The 27,342-nt window shown below is 51.9% G+C and overlaps 1 protein-coding gene across 3 annotated transcripts; it reads right to left on the bottom strand.

The window, feature by feature from the left end:
* Nucleotides 1–28: 28 nt before the first annotated feature.
* Nucleotides 29–25,412, bottom strand: PPCDC (phosphopantothenoylcysteine decarboxylase). 3 transcript variants are annotated; one of them, XM_028100245.2, is made up of 7 exons: nt 25,324–25,412; nt 21,986–22,137; nt 20,594–20,793; nt 6,387–6,482; nt 5,407–5,535; nt 1,308–1,476; nt 29–872 (listed from the first exon to the last, which is right to left on the bottom strand). In XM_028100245.2, the coding sequence occupies exons 2-7, from the start codon at nt 22,044–22,046 to the stop codon at nt 787–789; spliced, it is 741 nt and encodes a 246-aa protein (XP_027956046.1). In that variant the 5' UTR covers nt 22,047–22,137; nt 25,324–25,412; the 3' UTR covers nt 29–786. The 3 variants fall into 3 exon arrangements, with proteins under 3 accessions (XP_027956046.1, XP_027956047.1, XP_027956049.1); XM_028100246.2 differs by lacking the exon at nt 6,387–6,482; XM_028100248.2 differs by lacking the exons at nt 5,407–5,535; nt 6,387–6,482.
* Nucleotides 25,413–27,342: the final 1,930 nt, after the last annotated feature.

The raw sequence follows: 27,342 nt of genomic DNA, 5'->3' as shown, positions 1-27,342 counted from the left end.
ATTACTATGTAAGAGGCAGGGAGGCAGGTACCTTGCACACATAACCTCATTTAATTCTCTCAACAACTCCGTGAGGGCAGGATTATCGAGATGAGGAAAGCGAGAGTCAGAAAGGCTGAGAGCCCTGAGCCATGGTCCAGGAATGCTAGCCTTGCTAGCACATGGCAGAGCTGAGATTTGAACTAGGGTCTGTCTTAACCACCACATGAGACTGGCAGGAAGACACGCAGGTCAGTTGTCAGCCCCGACCCTTGGCCAACCACACCAAGCAATGCCCCTGATCTCTGAGACCACAGACAGAAGTAAAGGAAGGACACGGACTCCTACAGGTCACTCTTCTTTATTCCCCATTACCCCCGATCTCACCCTATGGTCTACGGAGAATCTCAGCGTCTTGCTAATCACAGGCTTCTCTGACTCTGCATGGTGCCTGGGCAGCCCACCAAGGAGCTGAAGCAGCTCCCAGGCACCAGGGAGAACCAAGGTTTCTCCGTCATCCCTCAGTCCCCCTCCCAGAGCACAGGGACATACAGGAGCCTGCTGTGCTAATCCCAGGGAAAGGGGAGGAGGGTTCTGGAAAGCAGGCATCTCTTAGCTGGAAAGAAGTCAGGACCTGGGCCTTTGGTCTAATTGAACCTGAGGCAAGTCAGGCCCCCGGCCCAGGCCAGACTCCTCCCCAGTAAACGCAGAAGTCTTCACCGTATTTTGCCAACATCCACCTTCTTCATAGACTTGGCCTGAAAACACGCTGAGTGCAGAGAGACACACGTGACAGAAATCCTGGGTTCAACTCTGCTGAGAGCCACCATGCCGGAAGAGGATTTCTTCCACTTTGTCCACAATGGTGCCCACCTCGGCCATGGCCCCTAGACCTAGGGAGCAAGGTTCTGCTGTAGCCTGCAGACTGAGGCAGGGGCCCAGCCCCCACCCACCCTGCTCAGTGCTCCCGAGTGCTCCACCGAAAGCCCAATGCCTGGAAGGCCAGGACCATGTCTGCAGGAGCCAGACCCATCAAATCCCTTCCGAGGCATCCCCAGGTCAGGCCCCAGGAACAGTCACAGTAACCATTGTGTACTCGGGCTGCCTGCCAGGGACACCAGGCACTTGACATATACTATCTCGTTTAATCCTACCAAGTCTGAGAGGAATTAAGACTTCCATTTCCCAGACGAGAAAACCGAGCCCAGAGAACAGTTTTGCCTGAGGTCACAACAGGCTGGGATGTGGACCCAGATCTGACCCTGGAGCTGAGCCCTGCTGTGACTCTGGGCTGTGGGGATGGCCTATGAGCCTGGCCAGATGCCCACCTTGGTCTCCACACACCAACTTCTTGGCCACACAAGGTATCTCAACATAGCCGAAGGCCTTGAGCTGGCCCACCTGCTGCGCCGTGATGGGATGCTCCCACATGACGGTGTTCATTGCTGGGCAGAAGAGCAGGGGCTTGCGGCAGTCCCAGGCTCGGATGACACAGGTCTGTGAAGAAGGGCCCAGTGGGGCAAGTGGGTGCCTGCCGCTCTGCCTGCCACCCCTCTCCAGCGCTCCCAAATCCTACCCACTGTCCTCTGGGTCACAGCCAGAGGGCTTGGGATGACTGGGTGCAACTTGTCCGTGTCCCCCCATCTCGTGTCTCCTCAGTCTCTCCACCTCCCCACAGGGCCTGACACACAGGAGGTCCTCCCCCAACACTCACAATGGCCCCACCATCTCCACCCAGACCCCCACTCCTGTGCAGAACAGGCTCTCTGAGCCAAAGCACAAGGCTTCTCCACTGTGGGACACACCTCACAGAAAGAAGCCAGCCAGGGGAGCAGTTACCCCCAAAGCAAAGGCCCAGACCACTCACTGGGTGGGGCCCATCCACCCAACCCCGGCTCTACTTTGAGGCCGGCTAAAGCTTGGCACGAGAACACGTTCCACATAACAAAAACCCTCTCCCCTGCAGTATCCCACGCACCTCACTGCAACCCTATAAAGAAGGTGCTGTCCATGTCACATGGGAAAGCTGCATTCCCCAAGCTCCCATGGAGACAATGATCCAGGGCATGAAGCCCTGCACGCCGCCCCGTAGGGTCTTCCACCGTCCCACACAGCCTCACTACCTCCCAAGTTCCAGGCCATCCCACCAAGTCACACACCAGAGGAACTGTGAAAGGGACCCACCCGCTCAGTGGGTTGCAAAATCACATAGACCTGGGTTCAAGTCCCGACTGTGCTATCTACTCTTACTTCAAGCCGGGAGAACTTGGAGGAGTAATTTAATGTCAGGAGTCTTAGCTTCCTCTTTGCAAAAGACCCCCTCACTGGATGGTTCCGAGGACAGAGGCCGGAAATGCTTACAGCTCTTCACACAGGGTGTGGCATCAAGGACAGGCTCCCGAAACAGTAGCTCCTAGTACTAATACAGGCACAGGCTCCCCGGGCCAGGGGCTGCAGGGGGGAGAAATAAGCCCCGAGGTTCCCCGACTGCTCTGGCACCTCCTTCCCAGCCGTGCGCCCCTTGGGGAGACAACGGTCAGCACATCCCGTCCCTGAAGTGCAGCCCGTGTGGGAAGAGAGGGGGGAGTTCGGAAACAATGCCGTGAGCAGGCTCGAGCCGGTGCCTGGAGCTCTGGGTGCCCCTGCCCTCTCCTGGGGACAGGAAGGAAGTGGGACGGCCCGCTGCCTCAGGACCTGGCTGCTTGTGTAGTCCCAGACACCAGCGTCTGTTTCCCACCGAGTCCTCTCAATGTGGCAACCAGGCGGAATGGACAGTTTCAGTCACACTTCCTCTTGGCCCCGTGCCACCTGCCACTTCTGTAAGAGTCACGAACATACCTAGAAGCAGCCCCCTGATGGCGTGTGGAGTGTGGTGGGCGCTGGCTTGGGGTTTCTAAGCATCTTCAAAGCACAGCGCACCAACAACCAGAAGACAAACCCAATACCTCCATGTCCCATGCCTCTCTAGGCTCTTCCCACCTCACCTCGCAGCTCAGCCCTTCACAGACAAACCACAGCTCCTCTGAACCTTCTGGCAGCAGGAGGGATGAGAGGAGGCCTCAGTTCCCACAGTCACAGCTGTTTGGTCAGTGCTCTGTTCAGTACCTCAAGCTCTGCCCCTGGGAAGCTGCCTGGGCAGCGAGAAGGCCTAGATATAGATCAGGAGACCAGCTCCCAGCTAGACTGGCGCCCCAAGGAAGTCACTCCTCTTTCTGGTTGTGTTTGGCTATTTTTTTTTTTTTTTTAAGTAATCTCCACACCCAACCTGGGGCTCAAACTCACGACTCCGAGATCAAGAGTTGCATGCTCTACCAACGGAGCCAGCCAGGCGCCCCTCTGCTTGGCTATTTAGCACAAAGAAGGGGCGAGGGCCCGAGTGGGCTAGAGGGCAGATGGTGGTGCACCTCACCCAGGCCAAGGGCCCAGAGGCCTGGCGCATAGGTTCACACCTAGCACGCTGCTCTTCTAGCACCCCAGGTTCTAGACACTGGAAAGGGAGATCTGAAGGAAGGGGGCAGCAGGGCGACGTTTTCAGGGATAAAAGGACAAAACATCTTTTAAGTGAGTACAGAGCCACAGAGCAAGGATGATGACAATTTAAACTTTAGGAGAGGGGCGCCTGGGTGGCTCAGTGGGTTAAGCGTCTGCCTTCAGCTCAGGTCATGATCCTAGAATCCCAGGATCGAGCCCCATGTTGGGCTCCCATTCAGCGGAGAGTCTGCTTCTCCCTCTGCCTCTGCCCTCCCTTCGCCCCTGCTCTCTCTTGCTCACTCTCTCTAAAATAAAATAAACTATGAGATTTGTAATTCCTTGAAATATCTGTGCCTTCAAGTGAAACCTTTTGAGGCAAATGGCCTGGGGACTGGTCCTAGGAACATATTCCACTGTTCAGCCAATTCAGGAGGAGGGAACCCTGAAGATTTCACGGAGTGAGGGCAGCTCTGAAGGAAAAAGGGAAGCAGAGTTTTGCAGGGGAAGAAAGGAGCCGTCCGAGAGCCAGCCCAGCCTGGGGCATACCTCCTAGAGGTCAGTGTGCTTCATCACATCAGCTGGTGCTGACCAGCCAGTGGGAAGCCTCGAAATCTGCTGAGATGGTGCGGGTCACACACCACTCAGGCCTACAGGGATGAAAGTAGCCTGGAGCCTCACCTGCTCCAACTGCCCGGTCAGCCACACACCAGCCTCACTGGGAAGCTTTCTGAATAACACCACCCCCAGGCTCACCCTTCTCCGTACCCCCCTACCCCTGCTCCTGGCTACATCATCTGTGTGTCACTCTTCTTCTGGTCACCCTGTGTTCTTATTCAAATGATGCTTCAATCACTAGTGGATTCTTCGAGGAGTGCCTTACGCACCCATCAATAAGCCTGCAAGGAGACTAACCTCCTATCTGACCCACCAACATTTTGACCCAGCTTCATTATTTACTTCTTCGTCCTATTAAACTCTGAAAATCTCCTTGCTCTTTGCCAAAGGAGAGTGACTAATGACCTCATACATACAGTATTTATTGAACACTTACTATATGCCCAGCACTGTCCACTGTCAAAGGACCAACTGGGGTCACTGAAGACTGTACCACACACCAGACACCAGAGCATACTTCCTTCTCACCTGTGTGGGTAACCAACAACCCTCTCCTTCCAGACTATGAGCTCTCCGTATTCTGTGTGTCTCTCAGCATGGGGCTCAGTTCATGTTAGGGGAATGTTCAATGAATGAGGGACGTGGGGTAATAATGGAGAAGGAGGGAGGAGAGAGATGACACACCTAGCTCTTCCCAGGAGGATCATATAAACAAGGCCTTTTAGGACAACAGCTCCCTGGAGGTCCCTTAGGCCGAGGACAATCCCCACTTTGTGCATCTGGACTTCTGTTCCTCTCCTCTACCAGCCATCGGCTGGCACCTCTCATTGTCTTTCTCCTCCCTTCCCCTCTAAGCTTTCCCTAACACACAGGAAAACCGCATTTCTGCCTTGTGGCCAATGCTACAGGAGAGATAAGTGTGCACAAGAGATCCATGAGGAAGTAAACACTCTTATCAGATCACCCATGTGGATACCCAGATCCTGGGGAGAAGGCAGGGCTAAGGGGGGCAGGCAGTGGGGCTGGGCAGGGAGACCAACAGAAGAGCACATCAAGGGCAGCCCATGAATGAGGGACAAAGGGAGAAGAGCTGAGCATCAGGAGGGCAGGTGAGAGGTGGACGCCCTCAAGAGAGCACACACAAGCTGAATCCATCCATCTGTCCACTGGCCGGAACATAGGTGACACCAGTTGGAGGGGAGGGGGTCCAGGGGGACACTGTTCCAGGCAAATCAGCCCACCATAAAAAGAATTCCAAGGCAAGAACCCCGTACAAAGGCAGTCTGCAGCTCAGCAAACCAGGAGTGAGGCCCAGGGAGGGAGGAGGGTAGAGTCACTCACAAGCAAGTTGTCACATATGCCACTGGCCACCTTCCCCAAGGTGTTGGCATCAAGAGGAGCCACCAACATGAGGTCGGCCCACCTCCGCAGGTCAATGTGGAGAACTGGGTCGGATCGGCACTTCCACATCTGGCAGAGGGAAGGAAATGCAGTCGTTAAGCTGGCTACTCTCTCATTGCGGCGGGAGGTATACGTAAGTCAGAAACCGAGGGAGACCACCTGAGCAAGCCCTGTCCAAGTCCACTACTGTTCCCTCTCACAGCTAAGCTGGTGAGCACCAGCTGTGGAGCCGACAGCCTGAGAGAAACCAGGCCTGAGGAAACAAACACCCCTTGTCTCTCCAAGCTATTCCCTTTATGGTTTGGTTTTCAAGAGGACTGACATCTGGCACGGAACTCCTGGCCTGTCTGCTTGAGGCGGATGCTTGGGTTGTCCAAGCCCGTGGAAGGGCTCTGGGGCGGCGAGAATGGAGGGGGTGGGGTGGAGAAGACAGGCCAGTCAGAAATGTTCTAGGCTGAGAATGTTTCGAAATGCCTGGCAGGGCACCCCTGTGAGGCCCACACTCGATGTCTGGTGAATCGGCCGGTGCTTGCCCCGCTGCGGGAGACCAGACGCAGAGCCCAGCGGCCGTGGGAAGCGAGGTGCCCTCCACAGCCCTGACACTGGGAGCCACGTGGACAAGGGTGCTGGGAACGGAGCTCCTCTGTGGTTTCATCAGCCCAGATAAGTGCAAGGACACTCAACCTGAGGCACGGGGCCAGGGCCGAGCTCTGCCTGGGGTGGGAGGAGACTTCGGGCCTCCTGCAGGCCAGAAGCTACACAGATGTTTTCCTCATCACCTCTGCCCAGAGGGCCTTGACCACTGACTTGAGCCTAGCCTGACTGCTCTGGCCTCCAGGACCACGGGCAGCAGGGAGGACACTGCTGTCCTGTTGATAGAAACACGATGGAACTCAGCCCTGGGGCCCCTGTGCACTGACCTCCCATTCATCAGCGTCGCTGTAGAGAGTGACAGGAATGTCCTGGGGGCTGTAGAAATGTTTGGCTCTCTCGGTTGTGACCACTGCTACTTCCAGCTGTCACCGAGAAAACAATGGAGGTGGAGAGGGAGAGGGAAAGGAAACTGTTACCAGAGCCACCGGCCTGGAGGCCGCACGGGGCCAGGCCAGGCAAGTGCTTTCTTCACAGCCTGGCTGTGGAAAAGACTTCTCCCTCCTCGGCAGTGAGCCCCATGTTTGCATAGCTACTTCCGATGTCACCCAAAGGTCAGGCCCCACCAGATGTGGCCGTTTCACTTCCCCATCTGAGGGGTTGTTGAGGAATGAGTCACCAACTGCCCAGTGCATATAAAGCTGCAGGCTCCTGCCACTCGGGCCGAGAGGCAGACAGGAAGGAATGCAGGGTAAGAGGGGCCACCCCAAAGAGCTCTAATCCATACCGCAACCCTGCCCTCTGCAGGCCAAGGCGCTGGGGAGCTGGGGCCTGGCACGATGTGGCTGCATCCATGCCCCAGCGAGAAAACAAGGCAGAGTCCTCTCTCGTACTTCTAGGAACAAGCCCTTGTGGGCTCTGGTTGCAGACAGACTCCAGGAAAAAAAAAAAAACAAACCTCTGTGCCCTACACTCGTGGGGCAAGAATGAAGTTTACCTTCACACTCCTCATCCACAAGTAATTCATAATGCAAACAGGGGAATGGTTAGTCGTGTGGGCAGCACTAGACCCAGTTGCCATCCTTTGTAAAATGAGGTGTTAAACCAACACGCTGGCAGAGTAAACGAGCTCCAAAGAAGTGGCTGGGAGGGAAGGGTGTAGAAAATCACATCTCTAGGGGACATGTATCCAGGAGACAGAAGAGTCAAGGGTGATGAGGACAGAATCATCAACTGGCTAGAACAGGAATCCCATGTGGCATGCGGGCCAGATGCAGCCTGCAGACATGCCACTTGGCCTGCATGAGGTTATAAACATTTTTGAGCCAATATATACAGATCGGGAGATTTCACATAGAAAATCCAATTTCTTGGCTTCTCTTGAAAAACTAAAAGCTCTGGCACTCTGGGGCCCACATTCCTACTTGATAATGGTGGTGCTGCGTCACGGCTGCCTCTTGGGATGGAGCGTGCCCATGCCCACTCACAGAGGCCCCATCCATCCCTACCGTCTCACTGAGGCCCCCCTCCTCATCTGTTTCCTGCCTATCCTGTGGCAGCGACAGCATTCCACACAACACGTAAGAGCAAAGCTGGGACCGGAAGCAGACGTCCCAGAGAAGCAAAATTCGGGTACTTCAGAAGGTCTGCTATTTCTAGCTCTACTAGAGAGCTCTCAGACATGTCCACTCTCCCTCACTCTCCCTTAGAATCTACCATCCCCAAAACTCGCACAAGACCTCAGCCAAACTCCCACTGAGCACCGGTGCTCCCTCCACGGCAGCTCTGAACAAGATGGCGGAGGAACAGGGCCGCCTTCTCTCCGCGGCACCAAGGCCTGGAGCCGACCCGGGACCAGCACAAGCAGGGAGACAGCAGAGTGAGGCAGGACGGTGCCGAGACTCTCAAGATACAGGGCAGTGGCAAGGAAAGGCAGGGGAACGGTAAGTTAGAGCTAACCAGAAGAACAGGTCACGTTCAAACCAGCAGAAAACTCAAGCCACACAATGAAGGATCAGAAAGGGAAGAAAAGCAGAGAGGACACATGACAAGTAGAAAGCACTGAGTAAGATGGCAGAAGTTAAGTCCTAATATAATAGTAATTAGAGCAATAGATAATGAGCTAAATTCCCTGATCAAAATTCAGACTCTCATACTGGATTTTTAAAACCCTCTATCACATCAAAATGTGTCTGAAAAGACACTTTTAAAACAAAAGGATATATTGGGGCACCTGGCTGGTCAGTTGGTGGAGCCTGTGACTTGGGGGTTGTGAGTTCAAGCCCCAAGTTGGGTGTAAAGATTACTTAAAAACATTAAGAAAAAAAAAAGGTAGAGCGCCTGGGTGGCTGAGTCAGTTAAGCGTCTGCCTTTGGCTCAGGTCGTGATCTCGGGGTCCTGGGATTGGGCCGCACATCAGGCTCCCTGCTCAGTGGGCAGCCGGCTTCTCCCTCTGCCTCTGTCCCTCCCCCCGCTCACACTCTCTCAAATAAATAAATATTTTTAAAAAAAGGATATATAAATGTTAAGTAAAAGGATAAACTTTCAGTTAAATAAGGTACATTCAAACTCTGCTGCCCCCCAAAATCCCACTGAAATAAAAGGGATTTTTTTTTTTAATGATATGAACCAAGAACGGAGAGAAGAGGACCAAAAAAATCAAATAAAGTGAAAACAAAAACCAACCAACCAACCCCAGAAACCAGCAGGTAAGACATGGCCACACATTTCTGGAAAATGGAACTAGAAGGAAGCATTAGCAGATTAGATGAGATAAGATGCGGGCGCCTGGGTGGCTCAGTTGATTAAGCGACTGCCTTCGGCTCAGGTCATGATCCTGGAGTCCCGGGATCAAGTCCCACATCGGGCTCCCTGCTCAGCGGAGAGTCTGCTTCTCCCTCTGACCCTCTTCCCTCTCGTGCTTTCTATCTCTCATTCTCTCTCTCTCAAATAAATAAGTAAAATCTTTAAAAAAAAAAAAGATGCTCTTGTTTTTTTATGAACATTCAGGGAATAAAAAAGAACTCTTGGACATTAAAATTATAAACAGTGAAATAAAAAACTCAGAATAAGTGTAGAAAAAATCTTGCAGAAAAAAGAAAGATAAAAAAGATGGATAATGTTAGAAAAACAGATGAGAAAATCAGAAGATCAATTCAAGAGGTCCAAAATCTGCCTGAGTTGCAGAAAGCAGAAAAATGGAGGTGAGAAAAATCATGAAAGAAATGGAATGGAATCTCCCAGAACTGAAGAACTCAGAGACAGGAGGCTTCTCTTCTGCCTGCCTGCTGTCGTTGGGTCAGGCTCAGGGGACCCGGAGCATCACGTCCCTGGCACCCACTGAGTGTCTGTCTGTGGAGCCTGAGCCCACAGCACCTCTTCCTGAAGCCACATCCTCCTGCTGACATATATGTGGTTTGCAATCAGCAAGCTCAAGAGAGTTTTTCTCACCATGTTGCTGCTAAGCCACAAACCCCAGCCTGTACCTGCACAACTACTGTTCTGGTCCCAAATGCAGTCTGTCACATTGCCCTGGTAAATTCCACTTTCCAGAGGTGGCCCACAGACAGTTCCTCAGATCTCAGTCCTGCTCTTAGCCAGCACCACCATCAGGAGCCCCCTACCCCCACCCCAAGACAGGAACCAAATCATGAACAGAACAAGGTCAAGAGCAGAGCTCTTCCCTAAGGTCCACGGGGTAGGGGTGGGAGGTGGGAGGAATCAAGAACGAGTCCTTTCAAAGTGGGATCTTTCACTGTTTATAAACATGCTGACATCACTGTCAGGTGGTCCAGGGGGATGTCCTAAGACTCTATTAAAGGCCTCACCTCAATCCAGAAGTACTTTGAGGTCCAAAAAAATAAACTGAAATTGTTAGGCCTTGTTCCCAATGAGCCTGATCAAGCCCCAGTGACAACCACTTTCTGAGAGCTTTTCTAAGTGTCTGCAGACCTCATCTAGACATTAGTCATCTCTAGCCCCCAGGACCTCTGCTGTTTCCCACCCGTCCTGTAGGCCGCCAGCCAGACAGAAATTTGCCCAGGGGATGAATCACCCAACTTGGGTTCAAGTCCCTTCTATCACCATTTGTCCTGCTTTTTCAAGCTCAAAAGATGGAAACAAAATGGGACACAAGAGTCTCTCTGGTTTCTTTCTGTTCCCTCCTAATATTGTACCACTGGCCTCCAAGACCAGGCCATGTTTCCCTGTTCCTTTCCCAAATATATGTAATGGCGCTGTTGGTCGTCCTGAGTTTCAGGGCAAGGTTCAGCTCACTCTGGTGGCCTCTGGGCCACGCTCTTACCTCCATCTTTGGTTACACGTCCTCCTTTCCATTTAACTGTTTTCCAATCTCCTTCAACAGACAGCTTCCCAGGTAGACATACTGGTTTCTGGATACTGCCTTCTTTTCCTCATGGGGACCACTGTCTTTCATCTCTAAGAGCTTCCCAACCACCCTGAACAATGTGCCACTTAAGAATATCCCAGTTCAGGGGCGCCTGGGTGGCTCAGTTGGTTGAGCGACTGCCTTCGGCTCAGGTCATGATCCTGGAGTCCCGGGATCGAGTCCTGCATCGGGCTCCCCGCTCAGCGGGGAGTCTGCTTCCCCCTCTGACCCTCCCTCCTCTCATGCTCTCTCTCTCTCTCATTCTCTCTCAAATAAATAAATAAAATCTTTAAAAAAAAAAAAAAAAGAATATCCCAGTTCAGGGGCGCCTGGGTGGCTCAGTCGGTTAAGCGTCTGCCTTCGGCTTCAGTCATGACCTCAGGGTCCTGGGATTGAGCTCCCAGTCAGGCTCCTTGCTCAGCAGGGAGCCTGCTTCTCCCTCCCCCTCCTGCTCCCCCTGCTTGTGCTCTATCAAATAGATAAATAAAATCTTTAAAAAAAAAGAAGAATATCCTAGTTCAGGGTAGGGGCAGAAAAAAATAAAAAAGAACATCCCAGTTCATCCTCTATTCTGAAATCTAGAAAGCTACTTCCTGAAGATCTAGTTCCCCTACTTTCCCTAACTCCCAAACTGCCTGTCAGTTCTCAAAAGTAAGGACTGTGCCTAGGGCTAGTCAGAAACATTCCCAGTTTTGTAATGGCCCTGTTTTGGGGCTCCCTCCTCCCTCTCAGCTCTTGGCCTGAGCCTCGCCTGGCCCCTAGGGAGTTTGAACCAGGGATCCAGGTGAAGCCTCCTGCCCTGGGCCCCTGCTTGAACTCTTCCCTCTGAGCTCCTCCCCCAGTCTCGAAGTCCATCCTTCTGCGGCTAGCCTCCCAGGTTACACAGTCACTGTTAGGGAGCTTCCTGGGGCCGGGATCTTTACCTCAAGAGTAATGTTAAGAGTATGTGATGAGCCGATCCTTCCCGATGCCCGTCCCCTGACCCCACTGAAGCAGCTGCCTCTCCTTGACCCTCATGCTGTCCAGCAGGCCCGAGCCTGTTTTTCTGGTTTTAGAGGGATGTCACTTGATCTAATTCATCAGCCCTATGGGCTTTGTCCTTTCATTTTCATTCACTCTGCCAAATGTCCTGGCAGCCAAGGACTAGGCCCTAGGTCTGCACACTTAAAAAAAAAAAAAAAAAAGAAGGGTGCCCGGGTGGCTCAGTCGGTTGAGCAACTGCCTTCGGCTCAGGTCGTGATCCTGGAGTCCCGGGATCGAGTCCCGCGTCGGGCTCCCTGCTCGACAGGGGGTCTGCTTCTCCCTCTGACCCGCTTCCCTCTTGTGCTCTCTCTCAAGTGCTCTCTCTCAAATAAATAAATAAAATCCTTAAAAAAAAAAAAGGACATGTTGTGCTATACCTTCTGAGATACTAAATAACTCAAGACTACTCACTCATTCACCCTGACCTTTCCCCTAGCAAATGTCGAGGAGCCCTGGCAGGGCAGAAAACTCTTAAGGACAGGAACCCGCGCTGGCTTTCTTATACCCCTCGTGGGTCCTGGTAGAAGCAGAGCTAGGATTAAAACAATCTCCCACACACTGGAGAGTTCCTGAAAGGCAGCCAGAGCTTGGTCCCCTGGTGAGGCCCCTGCCAGGGGTTTTTATATCTAATATTTAAAACCTGAACTTCTCAGGGCATCTGGGTGGCTCAGTTGTTAAGCGTCTGCCTTCGGCTCAGGTCATGATCCCAGGGTCCTGAGATCGAGCCCCACTTTGGGCTCCTTGCTCCGCGGGAAGCCTGCTTCTCCCTCTCCCACTCCCCCTGCTTGTGTTCCCTCTCTCGCTGTGTCTCTCTCTGTCAATAAATAAATAAAATCTTCAAACAAAACAAAACCTGAACTTCTCTGTGTGATGTGACCAAGGCTTGGCCAGACCTTATTATAAACTGTCTGCATTTTGCCTGGCATTTATAGAGGTTCCTTCCTGAAACCAATTGGTAAATTTAGTTTCCTTTTCTCTACTGAAGGTACATTAGCTGGAGAGTCAGGGAGGGGGGAAATGGAAACAGATTTAGGAGTGATACCTCCACATCTTCTTTTAGGCCTAGTCTGGCCCAGGCTGCCTCCGGGGCAGACTACCAAAGGGACTTGGGGAGAAGCACTTTCACAGCCATAGGCTGAGACAAATCCCATGGCCTGCATTTCCCCCTCCCACCCTATCTCTGGCCACTATTTACTATCATCAGGAGCCAGTAGCACGCCCTGCCCAAGTTTGACGACCAAAAAGGTCCCCGAACATAGTCCAGTGTCCCCTGGGAGGCAAAGCTGCCCGAGGTGAGAACCAGTTCTCTACAGGACCATCCAACAGAGCGCTCCAGTGACAGAAACATGTCACACCTGTGCCGTTCAGCAGAGCAGCCCCTTGCCACATGCGGGCTACTGAACCCTTGAGGTGTGGCTAGTGTGACTGAGGAACTGAAGTTTTGGTTTAATTTAATTTTAATAATTTAAATTTAAATGTGGCTAGTGGCCACTGTACTAGATAGCACAGCTCTGGCATATACAAGTAAAGGAGAAATCCAGCCGGAACCCCCAGCCAAGTAGCTCGAAAAGAGCAGGTGTTCCTAGTAGGGCAGGCGATGATAGCTTCACAGGAGGCTGCTGAGGATTCTAAAGAGGAAGCATCCGCCATGCCTTACGCTGCCACAGGGCAAGAAACCCTGCGCTTTGGTGGCTCGGGCCTCTGGGCTGGCACACCCAGCAGAGGCCCCTGACACTAAGCTGACCAGTGTTGACACTGGTTGTGCCCAGAGCCTGGGAACCAGCCAAGAAGCTGACACGAATCTGAGCGTGGGGGTGGTGGGCATACTCTAGGAAAAAGTACTCTTGGTGCCAGGGCAGTCAGCACATAGGGTGGGGAGCTGTGGAGGAGGTGGCCTCATTACCAAATCCCTGAGGGTGTTCCGGTTGGCTGGGTGGCTGTCCCAACTCATAATGTTCCAGCTCATAATGATGTCTTGACTTTTTTTGAAAAGATTTTATTTATTTGAGAGAGAGCACAAGTGGGGGCGGGGTGGATAAAGGGAAGGGGAGAGCAGACCCTCGTTGAGCAGGGAGCCCCACATGGGACTCGATCCCAGGACCCTGAGACCATGACCTTAGCCAACGGCAGATGCTTAACCGACTGAGCCACCCAGGTGCCCGATATCTTGACTTGTCAAACATTTATTGAGCCTACATATACATGGTGGCCGCAGCTGGTAAGATACGGGCTCTGCCCTCAGCAAAGACTCAGTCTAACAAGTAGGTGCGGTATATATGACCTTGACCATGAAGCAAGGCAGGCCAGGTAAGAGTCCACAATGTCCTGGGAATTCTCATCCTCACAGCCATGGTTAGCTTGAGCACAGAATGCCTATGCTCAAGATCTGAGCTCCTCAAGTTCACTTGCTGAAAGGAGTCAAGAAACCTGGCCCCAAGCACCAGTTCTGCCAGCTCACTGGCTAGGGGATGGGGGGGGGGGCAGGTCTTGGGCAAATCCCTCTTCCTCTCTGGTCCTGGTTTCCTCCTCTGAGCCATGAGCCATTTAAACCACATGGCCTTCAGGGGCCCATCCAGCTCACTATGCCATCCCAGCCCTCTTGCCCTTTCCCACCAGGCTCTCTGGGGAAAGCCATTCTCCATCAGCCTCCCAGTTGGGCCTCCTGGGGGAGCTGGTGTTCTGGTCTCAAGAGCCCTTCCTGCCATTCAAGCAGGACCAAGCTGCCAGTCCCTCTGTGCCCTTCCCCAGCTAGAGAAAATTCTCAAGAAAGGAACTCGAAAGGCAGACCGCAGTGCTCACTCCCTGGAGGAACTGACCAGGGCAGAAGGGGCCGGCCAAACCAGCAGAAACCTAAATAAATGCCTGAGAGCAGTACAGCTGGACAGACCAGTTTCCACAACAGGACCACAGGGCAGGCAGGTAACCCGCCCCCCCCGCCGAAAGAAAGGAAAACCTCAAACCAGGCCTCGTTTCTCCCACTTCCTTTTCTCAGCGAGCATTAAAAAAAGCATAAAGTTGCAAAGAATGTTCCATAATTTTCCCACCAAGAGTCCCACTGACTTTAAAAATAAATATACACAGAGGTTAAAAAATGAAGTTTGAACAGAATGATACAAAATGCAAGCCTCCCTTCCTGCCCGCATTTCTGCACAAAGGTGACTACCTCCAGAGGAAAATTTGCAGGTGGTAACTCAGATATGTGAACATATAAAAGGAACCATACAATATTCCAGTGGTCAGCAAACTTTTTCTCTAAAGGGCCTGATACTATTTTCAGTTTTGTCACAACTACTCAACTCTGTAGTAGCGAGGCTGCAGTCATAGGCAATACTTAGATGACGGTGTGGCTGTGTTCCAATAAAATGTTACGGACACAGAAGTTTGAATTTTCACGTAATTTTATGTGTCTCAAAATATTGTTTTTAATTTTTCAACCACTTAAAAACGTAATAACCATTTTTAGCTCACAGACCATACAAAAAGAGGTTAACAAGACCAGATTTGGCCTGTGGGCCCTAATTCACCAACTCCTGTACCAGGCTCATTTCATCTACATCTTGAGGACTGTCCCGCATCAACATGGAGATCCAGCCATTCTTCTGAACCGCTGCCTTAATTCATCTCGAGGCTGGACCCAAACTGCACCAGAGCGCTCTTTATCCTCGGACGTTTTGTTTCCAGTTTTGGTTTTGTTTTGAAATGATAAACAATGCTTTAATGAACATCCTTGTACATACAGTGAATCTCTATACCCTACAGGATTCAATCCTATGGGTGAATAAGGGCTATGAACACTCTGTCTCTCCAGACATTGCCAAATGGTCCTCCAGAGAAGCAGAATTTACTTCATAGTGCATGAGAGTGGGACCATCTTTCCCCCACCCTCGACAGTGGTCAATGTCCTGACAGGCATTCTAGAAATTTAACCTTTGGGGCGCCTGGGTGGCTCAGTCTGTTAAGCATCTGCCTTCGGCTCAGGTCATGATCCCAGGATCCTGGGATCAAGGCCATCAGGCTCCCTGCTCAGCGGGGCGTCTGTTTCTCCCTCTCCCTCTGGTCCTCCCTCCCCCGGCTTGTGCTCGCTCCTCTCTTGCTCACTCTCTCTCTCAAATAAATCTTTTAAAAAAGACAGAAAATGGGGCGCCTGGGTGGCTCAGTCGTTAGGCGTCTGCCTTTGCCTCGGGTCATGATCCCAGGGTCCCGGGATCGAGCCCCACATCAGGCTCCCTGCTCTTCTCCCTCTCCCACTTCCCCTGCTTGTGTTCCCTCTTTGGCTGTCTCTGTCAAATAAATACATAAAATCTGAAAGAAAAGAAAAGAAAAGAAAGAAACTTAAACTTGTCCTGCCAGCTCCCCAAATGGGAGACCTCCACCTTTCGAAATGCCCCGCTGGCTGCAGCCCTGCTGATGCCTGCCGGGGCAAAAGCTAGAGAGCCGTCTGTCTCCTCCATCCAAGTGAGGGGGTGCTCAGACAGAACTTCCACCCAGTTACATGATAATTGTGGAACTGCAAACACCCCGAAGCTCGCGCATCCCAGGACCTCCTCTCGGGCCGCCCTTGGGTCCTATCCCTTTATGCCTTCACCTCTAGAATCTTCGACTAGTACCAGAAGAGGCCCTGAAGACCTCATTTTAGTACCTGCCTCCCCCCCTCTTCATTGCAGGGCTAAGAACACCGAGGCCATAAAGAAGACCTGAACTGCCCAGAATCCCAGCATGAGAAATCGTCTAGGCTTAGCTGCCTCTCTTGAGGTACAGCCAGCCCCCACTATCCAACTCCCCACCACCACAGAAAGCATCCCAGGATTCTTGGCAGTGGCACTCTGCCTGACTGCTGGTGTGTGAGGTGAGGCCAAATCCACCCCTCTCCTGCCCCCCTCCACAGTCTCCCTGGCCAGGCTCTAGCCAGTGGCTCTCCTGGGGTGCCTGGACAACACTTGTGAGTCAGGAATAGAGGCCCACCTTGGGACATTGCGAGTCTGGTTCCAGAACACTGCAATAAAGCAAATATCTCAATAAAACTAGCCAAGCAAGTTTTTTGGTTTCCCAGCACATATAAAAGTCACGTTTACACCACACTGTAGTCTCTTATGTGTGCAATAGCATTATGTCTAAAAAAAAGCAAGACGCGTGCCTGGAGGAGTGCAGACAACACCGACCCCATACTGGACTCTCCATCTTGTTCGTGCCCGAGCAATGACCTCCCTCCAGACTGTGTGTTTCAGGCCTTGTGGTGGTTAATGTCTGCCCTGACCAGAATGTGGGAAGGGTTGTTCTGACCTTCCCTGAAGTGGTACACAGACACCACGTTAGAGAACGACTCGTTGACCTCATCACAATGCCCTTCAGTCTCTAAAAGCTGTAGACTGAGGTGTGGACTTGGCAGAGCATAGCTGCGCAGCGCCTGGACCGTCATCCACCCAACCTGCCTGCCCTCCCACCCATCGGCAAGTTCCCCTGAATAAGTGTCTCTAATGGAATGGAGTGGCTCATTTTTCAGTCTCAAAGTGCCTTCTCAGGCTGGAGGATACCTTACTCTCCCTCCCCCACTTCTAACAATACCTCAATTAAAAGTGGTTTATTGTGGGGCGCCTGGGTGGTGCAGTCAGCTGAGCATCCAACTCTTGGTCATGATCTCAGGGTTGTGAGATCCAGCCCCGTGGTCTTGAGACTCTCTCTTCCTCTGTCCCTCCCCCACTCTCTAAAATAAATAAAAATAAATATTTAATAAATAGTTTATTGCTAAAAAAAGGCTAATCATCATCTGAACCTTCAGCAAGTTGTAATCGCTGATCACAGATCACCATAACAAATACAATAATCAAAAAGTTTGAAATATTATGAGAATTACCAAAAGGTGACACAAAGTGAGCAAAGGCTGTTGGAAAAATGGCACCGATAGACTTGCTCAATGCAGGGTTGGCACAAATCTTCAATTTGTAAGAAAACTCAGTATCTGCAAAGCACAATAAAATGAGGTACACCTGCAGTTATGAGCCAGATCTGTAGAATCACCCAGCTCCCCGCAGCCCACACTTCAGCTGCTTGTCTGCTGGCCAAAATCTAGAAATGCCTCAGGAGCTCAGGAAAGCCCTGAGCATGTGAATCCATGATGTAGGCAAGCAGCTGAGAAGGACCATTCCAAGGGACAGACTGCTCCTGGGGGTGACCCAGAAAGAGGGCAATGGGGAGATCAGTACCATCAGGGAGTGTGGGGAGGCCACGCATCGGGCCAAGCAAGGGTCCCCCTCTGGTTGTCTCACAAGGACTCCACCAAGGAAACCCAGGCTCCTCGGAGAGCTGTTCTACCTACAGGATGAGCTGGCCAAGAAGTGAGAGGGCAGCGGGCCCCTCCACGGGAGCAGCTGGACTGTGGATCCCACAGCTCTTCCCACACGGGCTGTCTCGCCAACCCCAACAACCCCACCACGTGGCTGGCCCAAAGGACATGACAAGGGGAAAGGAGAGGGTGAAGGACAGGAAACAAACACTGTTAGCTAAGCACAGCTCCTGGCACAGGACGACAAACTTTCATTGGTGTCCCCTCCCCAAGCCTTGACAAGAGCCTGAGGGAATGGGTGGTTGTAATCCACTTTATTTTAAATGAGAAAGGCAGGCTCCAAGTCCTCCATCCTAGGTCAGTGCCCTTCTGGCTGCCTAACTTTCAGATGGGCTCCAGCCAGCAAGAGAGAACCAAGTTCCTATTCCAGACAAGGCCTGTCCCCGTCAGAGGGCCAGGGCCTGGGGTGGGTTGGAGAGCCTCCCTACTTCACGCAACCCTTTCCTCACACCCCTGTAAATGCTGGCTGCACGGGACGGCAGGAAGCGGGGGAGTTGCCATTTCCCCCAGCTCTGAGGCTGCCCATCTGTTTCCTGGGATAGGACGCCCTGCCCCCCCTTCCCCAGTCCGGAAATCCACTTGCTCTGCTATGGGAAAAGGGAACTGCATGGCTCCCTGCCTCCCGAGGGGACAGAGGCTGTCACTGCTGCAAAAACCCCTTCCAGGCCTCCAGGCCTCCAGGCCTCCCGCCCTCATGGGTCTAGTGAGCCAGCTCCTCCCAAGGGTTCTGGGCCTACGGGGGAGAAGGGGCAGGCCACAGGTGGGGCAGGCCACAGGTAGTACTGCCCAGCAGCACCAGTGCCCAGCAGCCACGAGACTCACCTCCCTTCCCCCTTCTAGCCTGACTGGCATCTCTGGCTGCCTGCTTCACCGCTTGTCCCAGCACGAGGGGTCGGGTGAGGGGGTGACTTTCTGGGTAGAAAGTTTGTGGAAAGTAAGGGGGAAAAAAAAGATTTCTCACCCCTGCCTTCAGTCCTGACATGATCATCTGCAAGTGAGCACCGCCCCCTGCTGGACACACTGGGTACATGCACCTGTGCCACTGCGAAAGGTACGCATAGATACAGGGAAAAAGCACAGCCTGGGCCCCAGCGGCGAACCCAACAAAAGGAACGTGCAACAACATGAGCAATGTCAAAGACAGCCTAAGATTCCCCACAGCTTGGTCAAGATTCTCTCCCAGACCAAACTCTACTCAGGCTCCTCTGCGCCACTTTTTTGACTAAGCCTATCCTGGGGCCTGGTCCTTAAGCTCCTGTTAAGTGGGTTTAGCCAGAATCCCCCACTCTCGATATCTGATCAGCCTGGATATCTCATCAGGCTCCTCATCCCTCAACAACCCTCACATGATGATTGATCACCTTGGCTGGCCTGCACTAAGAATCCTGTCAGGACAGTTTAGCCAGAACCCCCCTTAGTCCTGGTATTTCCTCTTAGTAATTTTCCATCCACCGCCCTCCACCTGCTCCTTGCCTACAAACCCCCACTTTTCCCTGTTGTATTTGGAATCAAGCCCAGTTCTCTGCTGAGGTCTCTTTTCCCTTATTGTGGTAGTTTTTCTTAATAAAACCTGTTTTTACCACTTTACTGCCCATCTCAGGTTTTTCTTTAATACATCAAATGAGGGCACCTGGGTGGCTCAGTCAAGTGTCTGCTTTTGGCTCAGGTCATGATCTCAGGGTCCTGGGATCGAGTCCTACATCAGGCTCTCTGCTCAGTGGGGAGCCTGCTTCTCCCTCTGTGCTCTCTCTCTCTCTGGAATAAGTAAATAAAATCTTTAAAAATAATAATACAACAAATGAGTTTTGTTTTCTTTTTTTTAGGTATTTTATTTAAGTAAATTCTATGCCCAATGTGGGACTCGAACTCACAACCTGGAGATCAAGAGTCGCATGCTCTTCCAACTGAGCCAGCCAGGTGCCCCTCATCAAATGAGTTTTAAAAGGAAGGGAACAATGCCACATGGGCTGAAGCAGGCCAGGAAGGCTTTCTTATAAAGTGTTTGGGCAGAATTTAGAGAGGCAGAGGAATAGGAGGGCAGCACAGCCTGGCAGGGACCAGGCCAAAGCAAAGGCCATTGGAGTGTAGGCAGTGAGAGTTCAACAGACCTTAGAGACCAGACAAGGAAATGAGGTCAATACCTGCTGGATTTCACATTGTTTAAAGCCTTGAACTTTTCCCAAAGAAGAATTTGCTCCAGGACCCTACTATATAAAAATATATACAAATATATAAAATTGATCAAAATGGAGGTACATTTTGATGTATACACTGTGGAGGACCCTGGGCATCTCTGAACACCTGAAGGAGCAGTTTGAAACCAGAGCCGCAGGCAATGGGGTACCCCTGACATCCCAGTGCATCTGGACCGACAGGACAGCCACGGTGTCTAACAAGGAGGGAGAAGAGAGCCGCAGTGTTCAAGATGAAACGGGGGTGGGGTGCCCAAGGCAGCAAGGGGAGACCGCAACTGTACTGCATTTCTCCAGCCAGCCCTCCTCCCACACCAGCACCTTGGGGAACCAGGATCAGCATATGGGAACCCAAACCCTCTATTCAGCCAAGCGTTCCTTTCCCAGTCTCCCCTCACACTGTCCACACCCTCTCATCTAGTTTCCGGTTATACTGGACTGTCTCCTGCCTCCCCTACACACTAATGCACACAGAGGGCTTCCACAAACACCACCATTAACAAAAAACCCCATGCACTGCATAAAAATGGGCCAGCCCCAGGAATGGCAGCTCTCCACCATCAGACTGCTACGCTGTCTAAAAAGCATACTCACACCAGGAATGTCCAAAAGCCTAGACACCAGAAGAGGCAACTTCAGGGCTGCAACACTCCCAGTGACACCCACGAGAACATGGAACTGTCTCTTCACCAAGGGTGCAGCAGCTGGACTTGAGGCACTGGATTCCATGTGGGGTCTAATGGCTTCGAATCCCGGGAGCCTGCCAGGACGGCCTCCACACAGCTCTGTCAGGACTTAAAATCAAAAAGCAGAGTAAGGGGCACCCACTTCATTCATACGTTCGACCAAACTGTCTTGAGTACCCTGGGCCAGATACTCGGGTTACTGAGGGGTGAGCAGTCCCAGCGGCTGGGGGCACACGATTTGATGAGGTCAGGTACCATGTAATATGGCCCAGTGCTGTGAGGAAGGTCCATACCAGGGGCCTTGGCTGCCCAGGAGTAACTGTCTGAGGAAGTCAGAGACCCAAACAAGGACATTCAATTTGAGTCCTGAAGGACCAGTACGCTTCCCAGAGAAAGAAGGAAATAACCATGCAAGAAGGAATAATCCCACCAAGGTGAAGAGGCCTGAGGGTGGCAGGTTTGGGGAACAAGGAGCAGCTTAGGAGTGAGGCTAAAGGGTGATGGGAGGTAGGGGGTGGCAGGAGGTAAGGTTGCAATCGGGTCAAAGGCACTGTCAAGAGCGGTGAAGGCCAAGGTGAGTTTTCATTTTAGAAAGATAGTCCTTGTGCCAAGTATGGACGGGGCCCTGGAGGTGGAGATGGGAGGAGGCTGGACTGACTGAAAGGAGTAGCAGGATGGCACGGGTTCAGGGACACCTGAGAGGTGGTAAACCCTAGGCAACAGGACTTGGGTGATCCAGGGAGTGGAAACATTTGCCTCTCTGTCACCGTCCCTTTAGATCAAACTGGACACCACTCTGCAAATCCAAGCCCAGGAAGGAACAAGCATTAAAGGGGATGTTGGACACCCCCATGGGACCAGATGCTTGGTTTCTTCCTCTGGCCCTCAGATGTTGCTAGGAGTGAGTGCCCGAGATAATATAGCTGACGGACACACCAAAACCTACACTCTGCAAGCTGGGTCAGCAAAACGTACCTACTCCATCAGCAACAATCACTGAGGACTAATGACATCTAGCACTGGGCAAAGAATTGTGCAAGACATGCCACTGTCTTTGGGGTATCTGTATATGAGTTGTGAAGAGTCACACCTAAAATCATCTGAGATGGGCCCTTCTCTGGGATGCAACTGTCTGGTAATAAGTGATTCCACTGTTCCTGTTTCCTTGCCTCTCCCTCTCCACCTCCCCACCACCACCACTGCCACCAGCAAGCTCCCTGAATGTGTGACCAGGTCCGATCACCAAGAGCCAGGCACCTGGTGGGTCCTAAACCTCTGCTGGAGGAATAATAAACTGTACCTTCTGAAGCAGGGTGAGGTGTGGGGCACAAGACACTGGCACAGAAGCCTGGCTGGTACATCAGGAGCCCTGGGCCCTGTCCATGGTTGTGTTCCTGAGCTGGTGTGTGACCTTGGCCCAGGGTACTTCCCTCCCTGGACCTGTCTCTTCATCTGAAAAATACAGAGGTAGGACCAGGTGATCTCTGAAGCTCCTTCCAGTAGAAACCTCTGAGTCAATGTATGAAAGACACCAGTTAAGAGCTCTCTGTACAAGAGTCCTGGAAGATGCACTCAAAATGGGCAGAATCAGCAGTGGGAGGGGAAACCAAGGCAAACCCCAAGGAGGAAGTTATCTGTGAATCACCCAGTGGCTACGTCCGTGGCTGCACACCCATAAGGGCTTCCTCTTCACTCCAGAGGCTCCTTGGTTTCCGAGGGCCTCTCTGCCCAGTATTTGCCTTCAAGACTCAGGCACACATCCACATGAGCTGAGGATCCTATTTGGATCTATTTTCCCACTCCTACCCGGAAAGATCCTAGATGCCCAGACCCAGGAAACAATCAGCAGGAGTTAAGCACAGACCAGTTCCCTAAAGCAAGACTCCCCCAAAGTTCTGTTTGCCAGCTCCGTTTCAGTCTCTGCTCTACATCAGGGCCTCAGCCAGGGCCATGCTTGCCCAGAGCACAAATGAGTCTACTCCAGGGCTTGGTGAGCCCTGTTGGCAACTGGCAGGATCTAGAGGGCCTACCAGTCAGCCCCTTCCCAGATCAGTATGCTGATTAGCACCTTCAGTAGGTGAGGGAGGCATATTCTTGATTCTCCAGGGAAACCTACCTACCAGAGCTCAAACCCTGACCCTATCCCACCCCAGCTAACTGGTGCCAGGACAGGGAGATTCCTGCCAAACCAGAGGCTGAACTTCATCTCTGCAGGCCCTAAATCTCCTCTACATCAAGCTGATATCATTCCTAAGGAACTGGTTACTGAAAGCAATCAGTTAAACTGAGGGCACGGGGCGGCCTGGGTGGCTCAGTTGGTTAAGCAGCCAACTCTTGATTTCAGCTCAGGGCATGATCTCAGGGTCCTGGGATCGAGCCCCAAGTCGGGCTCCACACTCAGCAGGGAGTCTGCTTGAGGATTCTCTCATCCTCTCCCTCTGCTCCTACCCCTGTTCGGGCGCTCGATTAAATAAATAAATAAATAAATAAATAAAAACCTAGGGCAATTACTTCCCCACAGTAGGTGATATAGCCCAAGATTTACAACTTAGCCTGATGAGCAAGACTTGCTAAGGACCAAAGCCTACCTACCTTTAGAGAAAAGTGAGTGTGGGTTGGGTGTTGGGGGTGGGGGACATAGGTACTTGAGTAACAAAAAGTGGGTAATCTAACAAACATTTGAAAGCAAGGTCAAATTGGTTCAACCTAACAGTCTTGTGAAGTGTGATAGCTGGCAGTTCTTTATGTTTACGTTCAAAAAAGATCAAATCCCAAACCAGTTAAGTCTGTTACTCTAGGCCGTTCCTGTTAGAACCGCCTACTTGCACAGCCAAGGTGCTGTAGATAGTGCCTGATTTTTCTGGGCTTTGCTGGAGAACTCTTTAGCAGCAGGAAGAGTTAGCATGCAGAGAGGTTATAAGGGCTGAAGGCTATGATTACTGAGCCTTAAGCTCCCAGGACACCAGTCATGCAGGTAAGTCACAGCCAGAAAAATGGCAGGTTCTCTACTCCTTATAAAGACAGGACCAGACAGTGGTTCCTGGGTGGCTCAGTAGGTTAAGTGTGGGACTCTTGGTTTTGGCTCAGGTCATGATCTCAGGGTCGCGAGATCGAGCCCCACGTCGAGTCCCACATCATGCTACACGTGAGCATAAACTGCTTAAGATTCTCTCTCCCTCTGTCCCTCCCCTGCCTGCTCATGCGTGTGCGCTCAAAAAAAAAAAAAAAGGCAGAGCCAGAGCTTGCTTGTGGCAAGCTTGCGATGTGTAAACCTCCTCTGATGAGCTTAATTAGGGCAAAGTTAAGTAAAGGTTTCAGGAATACCTGCCAGTCACAATAGGGGCATGTGTGAAGCCACACAGAACCAGGGTTAAAAAAGGGCCAGACAGTACAAACACTGCCCAACACAGGAACAGTGAGGGCCTGGGGCCTAGGACAAAGCAGAACCAAACATGGGGGGGTGGGGGAACAGGGATCCAGGATCCAATAAGAGCTTATAATCTTTAGCCTAACGTTAAAGCCCCTCACTCCTGGCCCAGGCTTTTGCACTGGCCCTATCTTCCACCAGTCAACACACTCTATTCTGCCCTCCTAATAATGAGGAACTTCTAGCTCCCCAAAATGTCACCCTGCCCCCAAATCCAAAGACATTAAAAGGCCACGGGGTACTTTAAATCCCTGTCCCCAAGGTAAGGCAAGGAACTCAGGAGAGAGCTCAAGACCTTGGCATTCTGCTAAAACTGCTCCTCTCTCGCTAGAGGCAGGCATGCTTGACTCTGCAGCTTCTGCAATGCAGCTTAGGCACTCCTCCTCAAGCCCACATGTTGGGGATATATACATATATTATACATATTTTATACATATTTGTATTATATATTGTATATTATATATTATATACTAATATATACCATATAAAATGTTAACTAAGTATCATATTCACACACACACATGCACACACACTGGCTACTTCAAGGTAGTTACAGCCACTGCGAGAAACGTGGGGAAAACACCCGACTCCCAAAACATTCACCAATTCTCCGACTATAGCAATCTCTCCTGTTTATCGCCTGGTACAGGCCTCTAAAGGACAAGAGAAAGTTTTTCTCTGGTAAAATTTAGCCTCATTCTAATTTTTAAAAACCATCAGCACTTTTAGGCGGATCTAGAGGATACAATTCCAACATACCAAGGCTTTCTTTTTTCTATTTTACCGTTTTTAAAATAAGGGGAACTGATGGGGCCACCTTTTAAACTAGTTTAAAAAGGCACTGAACAATCGCAGGGCAGCACAAAGCAGGGGTGGGAACACACAGATACAAATCCCCCACTCCAGACTCGAGCGAGGAAGCGGTCCTAAATGCGCCGGCACACAGGTGAGTACAGTCCCAAAGGCGCAACAGTCCCCACACAGACACAGCCGCCAACCCACAGCGGCGAGCTGAGCTTCACGGGCACTGATAGGAAACTGAGGTCACACACCCCCACGGACCCACAACCTTCACACACATACACACGCGCGCGCGGGCCAAAGTGAGGTCACGCATAAATAGTCGCGGACCGACAGTCGGCGAAGCTCCCAGGGCCTCCCTACCGCCGGGCCAAGAGGACACAGCCTCCAAAGTCCCCTAGACTCCTCACCCACGCCTGGCGCGTCTCGGGCAGCCCCAAATATCGCGATATCTCAGCCGCCCCTTCCGCTGTTTCCGCCGTTTCCGCCTAGCACGTAGTCTCACGAGGGCGCCCGGCTGCCTACATGTCGCGCAGCCTTCTGGGAGCTGTAGTCTACGTATCTGCCTCCTGGTAGTTGTAGTCCACTCGGGAGAATCCTGCCGTTCTTAGTGCTGGTGCCCTCTTCTGGGTCTAGCCTAATTGTCTCACCTCCTCACCCCACACCCTCATCCCACACATACACAATGCCCATCATTGGGACACTTTATACTGAACATTTGCCGAGCCACTCCTATGTTTTAAATGCACAGGATACGGAGCTAAATCAGACTCCTCCCTGCTCTTCAGCCTGGCCGGGGGGACAGGAAATTACAGAATAGATCCTCCATGAGGGAGCAGAGGGACCAAACGAGAGGCAGGGAAGCCCTCTCAGAGGAGTCACTCAAGCTGAAATCTTGAGGGATGACCAGAAGCTTAAAGGGTCAGCACAGCAATACAAATGGAGGGCACAGAATTGGCAAAAGGAAAGCAGCAGGAGAAAGCATATTGGGTACACTTCGCTGCCTTCTTCATTCTCCAGCATCGAGACCCCCACAAGCCCTGTGTTTGTTGAGGCTGCTGAATCTGCTGCCAGTCTCCATCAATGAGAGCTGAGGTGGGGGCCTTCTGTGTTCTACTCTTGCCCTTGCCTGCAGCGACCATCTGGACCAAACCACCCCTCACCCATTAATCCAGCCTTCTACTTCCTCCTCAGGCAACTCAGAACTCCTAACAGACAGGAGCCTTTGTGGCAGGAGGCCGACTCAAGGCTGCCTCAGAAGGAATCACACAGAGGTGTGTGACTTTTGGCGCCGGGGAATGACAGGCCACAGACCCACTTGACCCACCCTACCCTACCTCCAAGCCCCACAGCCCACAGTGAGGCTCCACACAGGCCCACATGAAGACACATGACGCAGCAGGACACACAGGGCCAAATGTTCCCCTTTATTAAGGTTCACTCAGTTACCACAGACAGACATTAGCTCAGGCAGGTCAACTGCCAGTTGGACAATGGTCTGTGTCTCCTAGAAACAAGGGGGAGCAGGAGGCACCAGCAAAATGCGAAAACAGGTCACTGGCTGGCCAGACCTGAGGATTCCCAAAAGTGACCTGGGCCTTCCTCCACCACACCCCCAAGACAGACCATCCAGCGGAGATGAATTCATGCCCAGCCCCCACTTCTCATACTGGTTCCCTCCCTAGGAAAGTGCATAGTTGCCTGGAGATGCAGCATCCCAGGGCCTGGACAAGCTGGGTCACATACAGGTATCAGGCCTTCCCAAGAGCAGAGCTAGGGCATGGCCATATAGGTCTAGGCCAGGAAAGAGAGGCAGGTAGGACAGGAAACTGACTACAGGTGGCATCCAACAGGAGTGAGTGAGCACTACCACTAGGCCTCCTGGAGCTACCAGACACACTATGAGAAAGGGAGCCAGAGGTCTAGGGTAGGGGAAAGGAAAGGTAAAGAAAACCTAGACCTAGGGTCTCTTTTTAGGTACTAGAGGCTGAGATAACTGCTTTCTGGAGAGAAAGTGGTAGAGCAGAGAGTCAATCACACTCTGGCCCAAGTGTAAGGGACCATTAGGAAGAGAACTTTTCAGAGGACTTGGCTCCCCTTACAGGAAAATGAAGTGCCTGGAGCTCAAAGCTCAAGATGGCACCTGGAAGCCCAGGTGTTAGGTTCCAAGCTGGAGCCAGCCCAGAGTGACCAAGCGAGGTTGGCCAAAATTTTCAGGCCAAATAGCCCAGGCAGAAGGGAAGATGAAAAACAGGCAACTGCTCCTTGGGTGAGAATCCACTCCCTCCGGGCCTCAGAAAGAGCCAGGACTTCTACCAGTGACATTTTCACAATGCTTGGAACAGAACAGCCCCACAGGCCTTAAATCACTATCCTGCAGGGGAAAGGGGGTTCTGACAGGGTGAGGAAGGGCCAAAAACCAAGTCTAA

This window comes from Eumetopias jubatus, unplaced genomic scaffold (genome assembly GCF_037043125.1).
Source record: "Eumetopias jubatus isolate StellerSeaLion01/CBP00866 unplaced genomic scaffold, mEumJub1_p1.0 scaffold_7, whole genome shotgun sequence".
In the NCBI taxonomy this organism is placed as follows: Eukaryota; Metazoa; Chordata; class Mammalia; order Carnivora; family Otariidae; genus Eumetopias; species Eumetopias jubatus.
This window is presented reverse-complemented; position numbering and strand designations above follow the sequence as displayed.